Source organism: Emys orbicularis, chromosome 3, assembly GCF_028017835.1.
Source record: "Emys orbicularis isolate rEmyOrb1 chromosome 3, rEmyOrb1.hap1, whole genome shotgun sequence".
In the NCBI taxonomy this organism is placed as follows: Eukaryota; Metazoa; Chordata; order Testudines; family Emydidae; genus Emys; species Emys orbicularis.
The window spans coordinates 5154896-5167446 of NC_088685.1; the positions used below are offsets into that span (position 1 = coordinate 5154896).

General features: G+C 53.7%; 1 protein-coding gene across 1 annotated transcript in view; it reads right to left on the minus strand.

The window, feature by feature from the left end:
- LOC135876521 (nuclear GTPase SLIP-GC-like) overlaps positions 1 to 12551 on the minus strand; it is a 115430-nt gene that overhangs the window by 90066 nt on the left and 12813 nt on the right. Inside the window, exon 2 of the mRNA XM_065401783.1 lies at positions 3853 to 4017. Coding sequence (XP_065257855.1) covers positions 3853 to 3880 — 28 coding nt within the window. The 5' untranslated portion in view covers positions 3881 to 4017. The remainder of the gene's footprint in view (positions 1 to 3852; positions 4018 to 12551) is intronic.

The following is a 12551-nucleotide window of genomic DNA, read 5'->3' on the forward strand; positions in this document are numbered from 1 at the left end:
GTATCCAATGCAAAGTTTGTCATAACGGGTGTCTTCAGAAGGCTCATGATGCACTGAGCATAGTTGTTATAATAAGGTTATAGGTTGTAATTTCATGTATATAGTTATGAGGCTGAAAATGTGTCCTCATGGCTTAAAACCAGCCCAGGCAAAACTCTCCAGGAGCAGAGGGGAAGTTCACACCTCATCAGGGCATGTATGGGACAAACCCAGCCCAGCCTCACAGGAGCAAAGGACACTGGCCTAAGCAGCAACAAAGGATCTGTTGGACTCTTGAGTGAGTCACCCCCTTCCCTTGGTCAGTTTGGGACTATGATGAGGTAATGCTCACCTGACTCTGAAGGGGGGGGCAGAGCCAAGAGGGAAGAAAGAACATGATAAAAGGGAGAGATGTTTGCCATTCTCTCTCTCTTCCAGCTCCATCTACAGATACATATCAATTTCTTTGTTAAATTGACCAACTCATATAAGCTTGCAGCATCCAGCGGGCATAACTGGACACTGCAAGACGGAGGTTCCTAGGGTTGTGTCTGGGACGGGAGATATTGGCTAGTATCATTTGGTTGCACAATCCAAGCAGCGGCTGGCCAAAAGTGCTCACTCATGTAGCTGGGAGCAGCTTACATGCTAGAGGCTGTGCGTGAACAGCCTGGGACTGGGGGTTCTCACAGCAGAGCAGGGTAAGGCTGGCTCCCAGAGTCGAGGATTGGCGTGACCTAGCAGATCATCGGTCCAGATACCAGAGGAACATGACACCACCTGTAGTAGGTTTCACTCACAGGCTGGTAGGCCATGGTTCAACCATCCTTTCACCCCCTTAGTCCTGTGTGCATGTGTGTGGTTGACTTGCAATTTGTGTATGGGAGAACAACTGTACTTGGAGTGTCACAGGGGCAAGTCTGGCTGGCAATCATCAGGACTAACAGTAAAGCTGCAGCCCGTCAATTCCCAGTGAAGTGGCATTCTCCTGGACAGAGGTAGTGGGGAAGGGAGGGGACCCCGGGCCCTCCCTCTCCACTAGGTCCCAGCCCAGGGACCAAGAGGGAGAGGCGTGGAATGTCTCGGTTGCTTCTTCCTGGTGCACCTGGCCAACCTCTCCGGGGCTGCTTCCTACCTCCTGATCTCTTTCCGTTTGGGGCATGGTCGTATCCCACTGCCCCCTGTCCCCCAGCAGGCCCTTCTCATTCAGTCTCAGCAGCTCACTCAGCCAAACAGGCATTCCCCTTCCTAGTGTCCAGTTATTTTCCCTCAGCAGGGAGTGGGGAAGGGAAAATGGTGAGACCCCTATGCTCCTGGTTGGCTCTTACCCACAGTCCAGACCCTCTCCTGTGCATTGCATTGTCCCCAGAAACAGCAAACTGGCTTCCTCCCTTCAGACGGCCTCCCCTTCACTCTTCCCCTCAACCGCGCTTGGTTGTCAGGGTCCCCTTTACAGCAGATCCCCCATTTGGAGCCTGCTCCGCAGCTGCTAAGGGGAGGGGCTCTTTGTCCAGTACTGCTCCTTTAATCTCTCTGTCTCTGGGTGGGGTCTGTAAACCCTGTCACACCACCTTCAAAGCCCTCCTTAGCGCTCTGCTGTGCCGTAATGCCTGCAAAAACCTGACAGCGGATAGGCTGCTGCTGTGCTGGAACCACAGCCTCTCATGAGACAATATTGTCTCATCGCGCTTCCCAATCTGTCCATTTCTAATTGTTGTCTCTAGCCTTATGCTTACATTGTCAGTTCTTTGGGGCAGGGACTGTTGTTTTGTTCTTTGTATTTGTACAGCGCCTAGCACAATGGGGTTCTGGTCAATGCCTAGAACTCCTGGGTGCAATCGTTAACCTTAACTATAACAACCTTAACTATAACAAGTTTTACTAAGAAACGGGGTTGAAAACAGTTCAAATGTCAGGGGCGAAGTCCTCAGCTAACTCGGCAGAGCTCTGCTGTCTTCAATGCAGCCACCCCAGTTTGCACCAGCTGAGGATCATAAGCAGGTTTCAACCTTGGTTTGACTTTAGCAGCTGAGCCCTTGCTCTGGGCAAAGCCTAAGACTGACAGAAACGGAACCCTTCTTTGTTTTTCCCTACTGGGCTTAGAGGGTTTGCACTGGCACCCATCACTGTGGTATCTCAGCACCTCTCCGCTTAATTACATTGACATGGCATGGTCCCTACACGGCAATTAAAGACTGGCAGCTGGCCTGGGTCAGCTGACTCCGGCTGCAGGGCTGTACATTTCCTCTGTAGGCATTTGGGCTTGAGCTGGAGCCTGAGCTCTGGTACCCCGTGAGGGGGGAGGGTCCCTGAGCCCAAGCCCGAACCCGAACATCTACTCAGCAATTTTTGGCCCCTCAGCCCTAGTCAGCTGACCTGGGCCGGGTCTTTTATTCCAGTGTAGCTGTACTCAAAATGGCTGAACAGATTTTCCTCACACTTCCAGCTTTCCCCTCTGGGCTCTGGCCAAGCAGGGAAAATCTCCCATTTCAGAGTTATGAGCAAGTGAGAGCACAGGGTTAACACTGAGATCCTGGGCCAGATCTCCCGCTGGTGTAAATCAGTGTATGGCGAGCTACACCACCTGGGGATCAGTTCCTCTACATCAGTGGTCACCCACTGGTAGAATGCGATTGATTGGTCGATCGTGGGGCCTCTGACAGTCCATCTCAGGATGAGTTAGGGTTGTCATCCCTCCCGGTTTCACCAGGAGTCTCCCAGAAACGGGCTCAATCTCATGGAGTCTACTGCAGCCAATCCGGGAGATTTTCGGCCACTAAAAGTCCGGCGGCGCAGTGGGGCTAAGGCAGGCTCCCTGCCTGCCCTGGCCCCGTGCTGATCCTGGAAGCAGCTGGCATGTCCCTGTGGCCCCTGGGGGAGGACAGGGGGGTCTCCGCACTCTGCTCCTGCCCCAGTGCCAGCTCCGCAGCTCCCATTGGTTGGGAACAGGGAACTGTGGCCAATAGGAACTGCGGGAGTGGTGCCTGCAGGGAGAGGCAGCTGGCAGAGCCACGTGCCTGCCCCCAGGGACATGCCGTCTGCTTTTGGTAGTGGCGTGCGGCCGGGGCAGGCAGGGAGCCTGCCTTAGCCCCATTGCATCACCGACCGGGAGCTACCCGAGGTAAACACTGCCCAGCGTGAGCCCGCACCCCACACCCCCTCCTGCACCCCCTGCCCCGGCCCTGAGCCCCCTCCTGGAGCCAGAACCCTGTACCACCTTCTGCATCCTGAACCCCCTGCCCCAGCCCTGATCCCCCTCCTACACCCAAACTCCCTCCCAGAGCTTGAACCCCTCACTCCCTTCTGCATCCCAACCGCCCCCTGCACCAGGCACAACCCGGCATCCCCTCCCACACTCTGAACCCTCGGACAGAGCCCACACTCCCTCCCGCACCCCAACCCCCTCCCCCAGCCCTGAGACCCCTCCCAGAGCCAGCATCCCATTCCCTCTCCTGCATGCCAAACCCCCTCCTGCCCCCCCAACCCCCTGCCCCAGTCCTGAGCCCCTCCTACACCCAAACTCCCTCCCAGAGCTTGCACCCCTCACTCCCTCCTGCATCCCAACCCCCTGCCCCAGGCTCAACCCGCAGCCCCCTCCCACTCTCCAAACCCGTCGGCCCAAGCACAGAGACCACACCCCTTCCTGCACCCCAATCCTCTGCCCCAGCCCGGTGAAAGTGTGGGGGACAGCGAGTGACGGAGGGAGGGGGGGATGGAATGAGCGGGGTGGGGCCTTGGGGAAGTGGCAGGGTAGATCCTGGGTTGCACATAAATTCAAAAAAAGTGATCTTGTGCCTAAAAAGGTTGGAGACTACTGCTCTACATGTAACAATGTTAACGGAAAGAGTATGGTTTCAGAGTATATCATCTTACCTGAGAATTCAGGTCTTTTGTGTGACATTCTAGCAGACCAGTTCCAAAGTTACTACCGAGCTCTGGTTGACACTGGATTGTTAGTGCTTTTCGAAACCAGGATGCATTCAGATTCGAAGAAGATTGAGGATGACACTGCAAGGCGTAATTATCACAAGAGCTGCCCTAGGGGGAATAAAAATGAGGGTTACGTTCTTAACTGATCTGCTTTGTGTTTAATCACCTGCATCATTAGCTTGTGGTATTTACACCTTCCGCAGCTCCACAGCGATTTTCTTATTACGTAGGATACTCAGACCGTATCTACACTGGGAATTTGCACCAAATCCAGTCAGCAGTGAAACTGCACCAATGCAACCCCTGAGATGCAGAAACACAAACCCGCTATTTGCACTGGTGCAGTTGATCCCCTGCTGGAAAGCAGGCTGTTACATCTTTGCTGGTATCAAGCTTCTTGAGTCTTCCACAAGGGGGTACAAAACAAACTGGGGTAACTATCTGCACGTAGCTAGCTACAACATGGGCTAAGCTGCACCAGTGAAAATCATGGCTTGGGGTGACTTCCCCCATTTACACCAGGGCTTTGCACTGGGGCAGCTACCCCAACAGCTGGAATTGGAGCAAACCCCCAACACGGACAAAGCCTGGCACTTTTATGAGAGTTTGTAACCAGCTCTGATGCAGTTAATACTTGGCAGGAGGCCAGGCACTCCCATACCACAAGGAAGGATCCTCCCTACACACTTGGACCCCGCCCTCCCTCTGCAATGGAATCCTAAACTGTATTATACGGTTCAGTCGCTGCTTGGCACAGTATGTGACATACTTTATCTAAGCTGGTAACAGCTATAGCCAGTAGTGCTCTAAGGTATCTTACGGTCTTGGAGGACACATATCTGGCATCTCTGTCTATAAAGGAAGCTCTGTAGCCAGGCTGTATCTGGTACAAGAGCCTGACCTACTAGCAGCAGCCCTGCAACCTACTGTGTACAAGAAATACACGACATGGGCCTACACTAGACAGTTAGTTTGGCTTAACTACGTCTGTCAGGGATGTGAAAAGTCCACACCCCTGAGAGGCGTAGTTAAGCGATCTAAGTCCCCATGTAGACAGAACTAGGTTGAAGGAAGAATTCCTCTGTCGACCTGCCTACCATCTCTCAGGGGGGTGGATTACCTACATTCATAGGCGCGCGCATGGGGTGTGCCCCAGCACACCCTAATGCAGGGCAGGAAGGGCTGTGGAGGGGCGGGGCAGCGAGTATGGCTCCGCGCTGAGCCAAACGCTGCTAGGAGCCTCACATGGTTAGAGGGGCGGCGGGGCGGGGGTGGGGGGGTTGGATAAGGGGCAGGGGCAGTCAGGGAGCAGGGTGGGTTAGATACACAGGCAGTGAGATGAGCCGGGGGGTGGGGTGCTCTCACCTTGGGGGCAGCTCCTCCCTCCCCAGCATCCCTGCCTGCAACAGTCTCGGCAGGGCAGCTCGGCGCACTGCCTCCCAGCGCTGACCCGGTTCCCAGCCCATTGGCCAGGAACCCCGGCCACTGGGAGCTCTGGGGGGGGCGGTGCCAGAGCTGCCTGACTGCGCCTCCCCAGCAGGGAGGGAGAGGGACCTGCAGCTGCAGGAATCTGTCACTGTCAGACACAGAGGCGGGGGCGGGGGGCATTGTGGGGCCAGACAAACAGAGCCAGGGGCAGGAGAAAGGACCAGCGATGGGCACCCCAAATACACAGTACAGAGGGGGCTTCCGGGGGGGGGTGTAATAGCAACACTCTCTTCCCCCACAGACCAGACCCAGGCTGCAGCTGGCTCTGTCCATCACTCCCCCGCCCACCCCACAGAGACCCACACAACCCTCTGCCCCCCTGGAAGATCCCCACCAGCCCCTGTGCCCCCATCACCCCTCTCCAGAGAGCCCCCCCTTTGTGCCTCCAGAGACAGCTCCCCTCCCCCCCTGCTCCCGAGCTCCCTATACTCTTCCCCTTTGCCTTCCCCCTCCCGCCCCCAGCTCATTGGCCAGGAGGCTCCCAGACTCTTGGCCACCAAGGCCAATGGGAGCTGCACCTGAGGCAGGGGGCCTGCTTGCAGATGCAGACCTGCCCAGCCGTACCTCCACAGCAAGGGGTGAGGGAATCACAGGTGAACAAACCCCAGTCATCATCATCACAGGCACAGCAATTCCTGGATATTTAATTTCACTGAGGCAAGTAATTTAATCTACTCTTCCTTTCCAGACAGTTTGTGGCTTTTCCTGTAAGAAATCTTACAATTTCTTTGCAAAGAAGTCCATTTATAGTTTTTCACCGGAGAAGTATATTTTCTGGTTGTTCATAAGCTCATTTATTTTGTTAACTCCGTCAGTTTCATAGGGAATTTTAAGTCACTTGAATTGTAACTGTTTTTTTTCCATTGGTCCAAAAACACATCGAAGATGTGCAGATTTTTATTTCTGTGGGCCAAACCATGTAGAAATGTAAATGTGAGAGCTAGAAAAGCGCTGCAAGGGTAAGGGTCCCTCAGGAAATTGTCCTCAAGTCATTCGTTCTTCTGGGCATTCCATTCTATCGTTCCCTCTAACAGTGATAGAGATCAGTGTCTCCATCCACAGGGGAGATGCAGGAGACTGGGCCAACCCTGCAGCCACTCTGCCTCTATCCTTGTTCTCTGTCTGCTCCCTCTACCAACCCCTTTGGTCTCCCTGGGATTCCCCCTACCATTATGCCCTCTGGGTCTTCTTTCTCTGGAGCTTCTCATGAAGTAAAGTTGTCATTACAGGTTCTTATCTCTGTAATGTATTTAATTTTGATGTATTTATTAATGTTAATTAATGCACTATGGGAGTCCCCCTTAAGCCCTCTATATAAATTGATCCTCTTCTTTCCATATGTTTTGCTCATAAGGTTTTCTGCAGCCCTAGGGCAGCGAGCAATAACACCTGCACCTTTGCAATGGGGTGAAGGAAGGGGACCATGAGATCCCTATTTATGTGATTTGCAAGAAGTGTTATCATTAGGCTTTGTCTTCACTACCCGCCGATCCGGCGGGTAGCAATCGGTTTATCGGGGATCGGCTTACCGCGTCTAGTGAAGACGCGGTAAAATCGATCCCTGATCGCTCTGCCGTCGACTCCGGAAATCCACCTCGGCAGGAGGCGGCAGCGGAGTCGGCGGCAGCGCGGCAGCGGTCGACTTTCCCGCGTCCTCACCGCTAGGTAAGCCGACCTAAAATACGCAACTTCAGCTACGGTATTCACGTAGCTGAAGTTGCGTATCTTAGGTCGGACCCCCGCTGTAGTGTACTTCGCGGGGTACTTCGATTTTAGTTAATTCGACTATGTGGAATCGATATTACTAAGTCGAACGTGTGTGTCCACACTAAGGACAGTAATTCGACTTTGTGAGACTTTGTGAGTCCACACTAACGGGGCAAGCGTCGACATTGGACTATCCCACAGTTCCCGCAGTCCCCGCTGCCCATTGGAATTCTGGGTCGAGCCCCAAATGCCTTCTGGGTAAAAAAATGTGTCGAGGGTGCTTTTGGGCGCCTGTCGTCATCCGTCCGTCACTCACGCCCTCCCTCCCTCCCTCCCTGAAAGCGCCGGTGGGAAATCAGTTCGCGCGCTTTTCTGATTACTGACAGCGCGGACGCCACAGCAGTGCGAGCATGGATCCCGCTGCGACCATCGCTGCAGTTGTGGCAGTTCTCAACGCCTCGCAGCTTCTCCTCCACCTGTACCAGAGGCAGCTGCAGATCAATCATGAGAGGAGGCTACGGCACCACCGTGACGGCATGAAGTCGGACACTAGCTCCGACCTCTCTGAGAACATGAGACCCAGCGCCCAGGACATCTCGCTGTCACTGGGTCTTGTTGATACTGTTGAACGGCGATTCTGGGCCCGTGAAACAAGCACAGAATGGTGGGACCACATAGTGCTGCAGGTCTGGGATGAATCCCAGTGGCTGCGCAACTTTCGCATGCGGAAGGGGACTTTCCTCGAACTGTGTGAGTTGCTGTCCCCTGCCCTGAAGCGAAAGGACACCCGGATGCGGGCAGCCCTGACTGTCCAGAAGCGAGTGGCCATAGCCCTCTGGAAGCTCGCAACGCCAGACAGCTACCGGTCCGTCGCTAACCACTTTGGTGTGGGCAAGTCTACCGTGGGGGTTGCTGTTATGCAAGTAGCCAGGGCAATCGTCAAGCTACTGCTATCTAAGGTAGTGACCCTGGGAAACGTGGAGCTCATCAGAGATGGCTTTGCCGAGATGGGATTCCCAAACTGCGGTGGGGCTATAGATGGGACTCACATCCCTATCCTGGCACCGGACCAACAGGCCAGCCAGTACATCAACAGAAAGGGGTACTTTTCCATGGTGCTGCAAGCACTGGTGGACCATCGGGGACGTTTTACCAATATCTACGTTGGATGGCCTGGCAAGGTTCATGACGCTAGGGTGTTCAGGAACTCTGGTCTGTATAGACGGCTGCAGGAAGGTCTTTACTTCCCGGACCACAAAGTAACTGTTGGGGATGTGGAGATGCCTACAGTCATCCTCGGGGACCCTGCATACCCGCTAATGCCCTGGCTCATGAAGCCCTACACTGGCGCACTGGACTCAGGGAAAGAACTATTCAACTACCGGCTCAGCAAGTGCAGAATGGTGGTGGAGTGTGCTTTTGGCCGTCTCAAGGGGAGATGGAGAAGCCTACTCACTCGCTGTGATCTCAGCGAGACCAATATCCCCATTGTGATAGCTGCTTGCTGTGTGCTCCACAATTTGTGTGAGAGCAAGGGGGAGACCTTTATGGCGGGGTGGGAGCTTGAGGCAAATAGCCTGGCTTCTGATTACGTCCAGCCAGACAGCCGGGCGATTAGAAGATCCCAGCGGGACGCGCTGTGCATCAGGGAGGCTTTGAAAGCCAGGTTCCTGACTGAGCAGGGTCTCCAGTGACTGTTCACTTTGTGGACACAGATACTGAACCTGCCCCCGTTTCTTTACCCAGTTACTGTTGACTATCCTTCCAAGTTACATACCCCCTTCCCCACCTTCCCAACAAATAAAATCTGTTCCGTTTTGTTACTGAACAAGGTTCTCTTTCTTACTGTTTTCGCGGGAATGTTTTAAACCGGGGACGCAGACTGTGGCGGGGGGCTGGTTTATTGTTTTGATGCAAATGATGCTTCTAAACTCCGGGAATGACAGGCTCCGCAGTGCTGGATTGGTTGTTTCAACGCAGCCTGCCAGCAGTCCTGGGCGGGACTGCATGTATGTGTCGGCCAAGTGACTTTCTGGCAGGGGGCGGAGGGTAACAGATCCCCTGCTGCGTGGCTCTGTGATCCAGGATAAGGACCGCGGCAGAAGATCTGTAACTGCCCTCCCCCGCCACAAAGTCACAGATCAACCCCCTCGCACCCCAGAACATGAAAACCGCCTCCCAGACTGACCAGGGTAACTGGTGACTGTACTGTGTATGTGTCCTGATGCTGGACCTGCCCCCGCCTCTGTAGCCTGCTACAGGTGACTGTCCTGTCCAAGTAACAAACCCCTTCCCCCCCTTCAGACAGAATCCCCTCTAAAAGACACTCTCGGAAACAGTACTTAACAGAAACAGATGTTTTATTATGAACCGCACATGAAAAGGGGGGGAGGAAACTTGGACGTGGGCTATTGTGAGATGGGTAGGAAAGGGCTTTTCAAACTTTGGAACGAGAGCCTTCCATTGCTGCAGCAGTGTGCAGGGGCCGACTGAAAGTTTTAACGGCCCTTGCCGCCCCTCCTTCTTTGGACTTTTGGTGAGGGGGGTGTGGGACTTGGTGGCGGGGGAGGGCGGTTAGAGATAGACAGCAGCAGGGCTCTGTCCTCCTGCCTCCGGTCTTGCAGAACATCCACTAGGCGCCGGAGCGTCTCCGTTTGCTCCCTCATTAGTCCAAGCAGGGTTCGAGTAGCCTGCTGGTCCTCCTGGCGCCACCTCTCCTCCCGTTCCATGACTGCTCTGTGCATTTGTGACAAGTTCTCCCTCCACTGTGTCGTCTGGGCTGCCTGCTCTCGTGAGCACTCCATAAGTTCATAAAACATGTCTTCACGCGTCTTTCTCTTCCTTCTCCTAATCTGCGCTAGCCTCTGGGAGTGTGATGCCAGGCTGGGTTGGGAGACAGTCGCAGATGTGTCTGTGGGAATGGGAAAAAGGGAGTAAATTCCTGAGACAGATAAATGAAGTTGCTAACAAAGAACATAGTCTTTCTCTGTGAACAACACCATGCACTGGACCTTTCACATGCGCACACAGGACAAGGTCGAATTTTCGGCCCTCGCCTTCAGTGCCTGGGGTCTTGCAGTTGCGATCAGAGAAGCGTGGCAGGACACCTCTACTTTTGTTGCAGGAAAACATGGTAAGCCGTAGACTTGTGGCAGCTTAAAAATGTAATAGTAGCACTGGGCTCCTTTCGCACTGAATGCAAGGCCACTCTCTGCTGGCAGCAATCAGGGAAGCATGAGCTCTGCCCCTGTCCCACCACCTCGCGGCTGTCCCCGGGAAAGATCACTGTATGCTGCCCCTCTGCCGCCTCCACCGCGTGGCTGTAAAGCAGTCCCAATACTAACATTCCCCTCCCTAATTTAAAGCAGGGCGTCATGTGCGATATAACTCTAATGAGGATCTCGGAGAGCGAGAGGGGAAGAATGCTTCGGGAGACCATGCAGAGGCCAGGGCCGTATGCCGCCATGCTGTGCCGTGCCATGATCCCAGACTACTTACTGGACTCATGGCGTGGGAACGTGTGTTACCACGGTGGACCAGTTATGTTAAAATTACATGTTTAGATGTTTAAAGCACTCACTGCTTGATCCTTCCCCTGATTCGGTGTCCGGGGTAACGGCTGTGGATGGTTGGTAGGGGATCTCGGTAAGGGTGATGAAGAGCTCCTGGCTGTCGGGGAAATCAGTGGTGCAAGCGCTGTCGACTGCCTCGTCCTCCTCATCTCCTTCCTCATCTTCCCCGTCCGCTAACATTTCCGACGAGGAACCGGCCGTGGACAGTATCCCATCCTCTGAGTCCACGGTCACTGGTGGGGTAGTGGTGGCGGCCGCACCTAGGATGGAATGCAGTGCCTCGTAGAAACGTGATGTGTGGGGCTGGGATCCGGAGCGTCGGTTTGCCTCTTTGGTTTTTTGGTAGCCTTGTCTCAGCTCCTTGATTTTCACGCGGCACTGCGTTGCATCCCGGCTGTATCCTCTCTCTGCCATGGCTTTAGAGATCTTCTCGTAGATCTTTGCATTCCTTCTTTTGGAGCGCAGCTCTGAAAGCACGGACTCATCGCCCCACACAGCGATGAGATCCAAGACTTCCCGATCAGTCCATGCTGGGGCCCTCTTTCTATTAGATTGCACGGCCATCTCTGCTGGAGAGCTCTGCATCGTTGCCAGTGCTGCTGAGCTCTCCACGCTGTCCAAACAGAAAATGAGATTCAAACTGCCCAGACAGGAAAAGGAATTCAAATTTTCCCGGGGCTTTTCCTGTGTGGCTGGTCAGAGCATCCGAGCTCGAAGTGCTGTCCAGAGCGTCAACAGAGTGGTGCACTGTGGGATAGCTCCCGGAGCTATTACCGTCGATTTCCATCCACACCTAGCCTAATTCGATATTGCCATTTCGAATTTAGCGCTACTCCTCTCGTTTTCGAGGAGTACAGAAGTCGAATTTAAGACAGCTCTATGTCGAATTAAATAGCTTCGTGGTGTGGACGGGTGCGGGGTTAATTCGATGTAACGGCGCTAAATTCGATATAAACTCCTAGTGTAGACCAGGCCTCAGTGTACCAAAAGTGTTTAAATTATATAAGTGTCTTCTAAAATCCCAAAGGAAGCTCATTTTCATTTTTCATATAATAATCTCATATACGTATACACACATTTTTCATGAATTCTATGAGTTGATTTTATTATTATTATTATTATTATTTATTAATTATTAATTAATAAATTTGTTGTGAAGGCTAGGACTATAACAATGTTTAAAAGGGGACTGGATAAATTCATGGTGGCTAAGTCCATAAATGGCTATTAGCCAGGATGGGTAAGAATGGTGTCCCTAGCCTCTGTTCGTCAGAGGATGGAGATGGATGGCAGGAGAGAGATCACTTGATCATTGCCTGTTAGGTTCACTCCCTCTGGGGCACCTGGCATTGGCCACTGTCGGTAGACAGATACTGGGCTAGATGGACCTTTGGTCTGACCCAGTACGGCCTTTCTTATGTTCTTATGTTCTTATGTTAACTAGGTTACTGTTTTTTTTTTCAGTGTGGAAAATTGTGTGCTATTTTACCGGTTGAATGACTGAATGACATAATACCCCCTACCTCCCCCAATGTCCATCACTAAGTCCGATAACTTTGTCAAGTGTCCATCGCGCAACACGGTGGTGCCTAGCCCTGTCCCATTCTTCAGGGGGACAAAGAGTCCAGGGCAGCCTGGGGGGTTAGCAGGGGGTCTGGCGCTGGCAGCAGCAAGTGACCTGGCCCCAGCCCGCTCTGCTCCACCCCACCGGCTCCCAGCGTTGCTCAGGGGCGGGGGTTTGGGGGAAGGGGTGGAGTGGGGGCGGGGGGGAAGAGGTGGGGTGGAGCGTGCTGGGGCTGGGTTGCTCGCTGGTGCCAGGCCCCCCGCTAAGCCCCCAGGCTGCCCTGGACCCTGGGTCTCCCTGAAGCAGAAGGC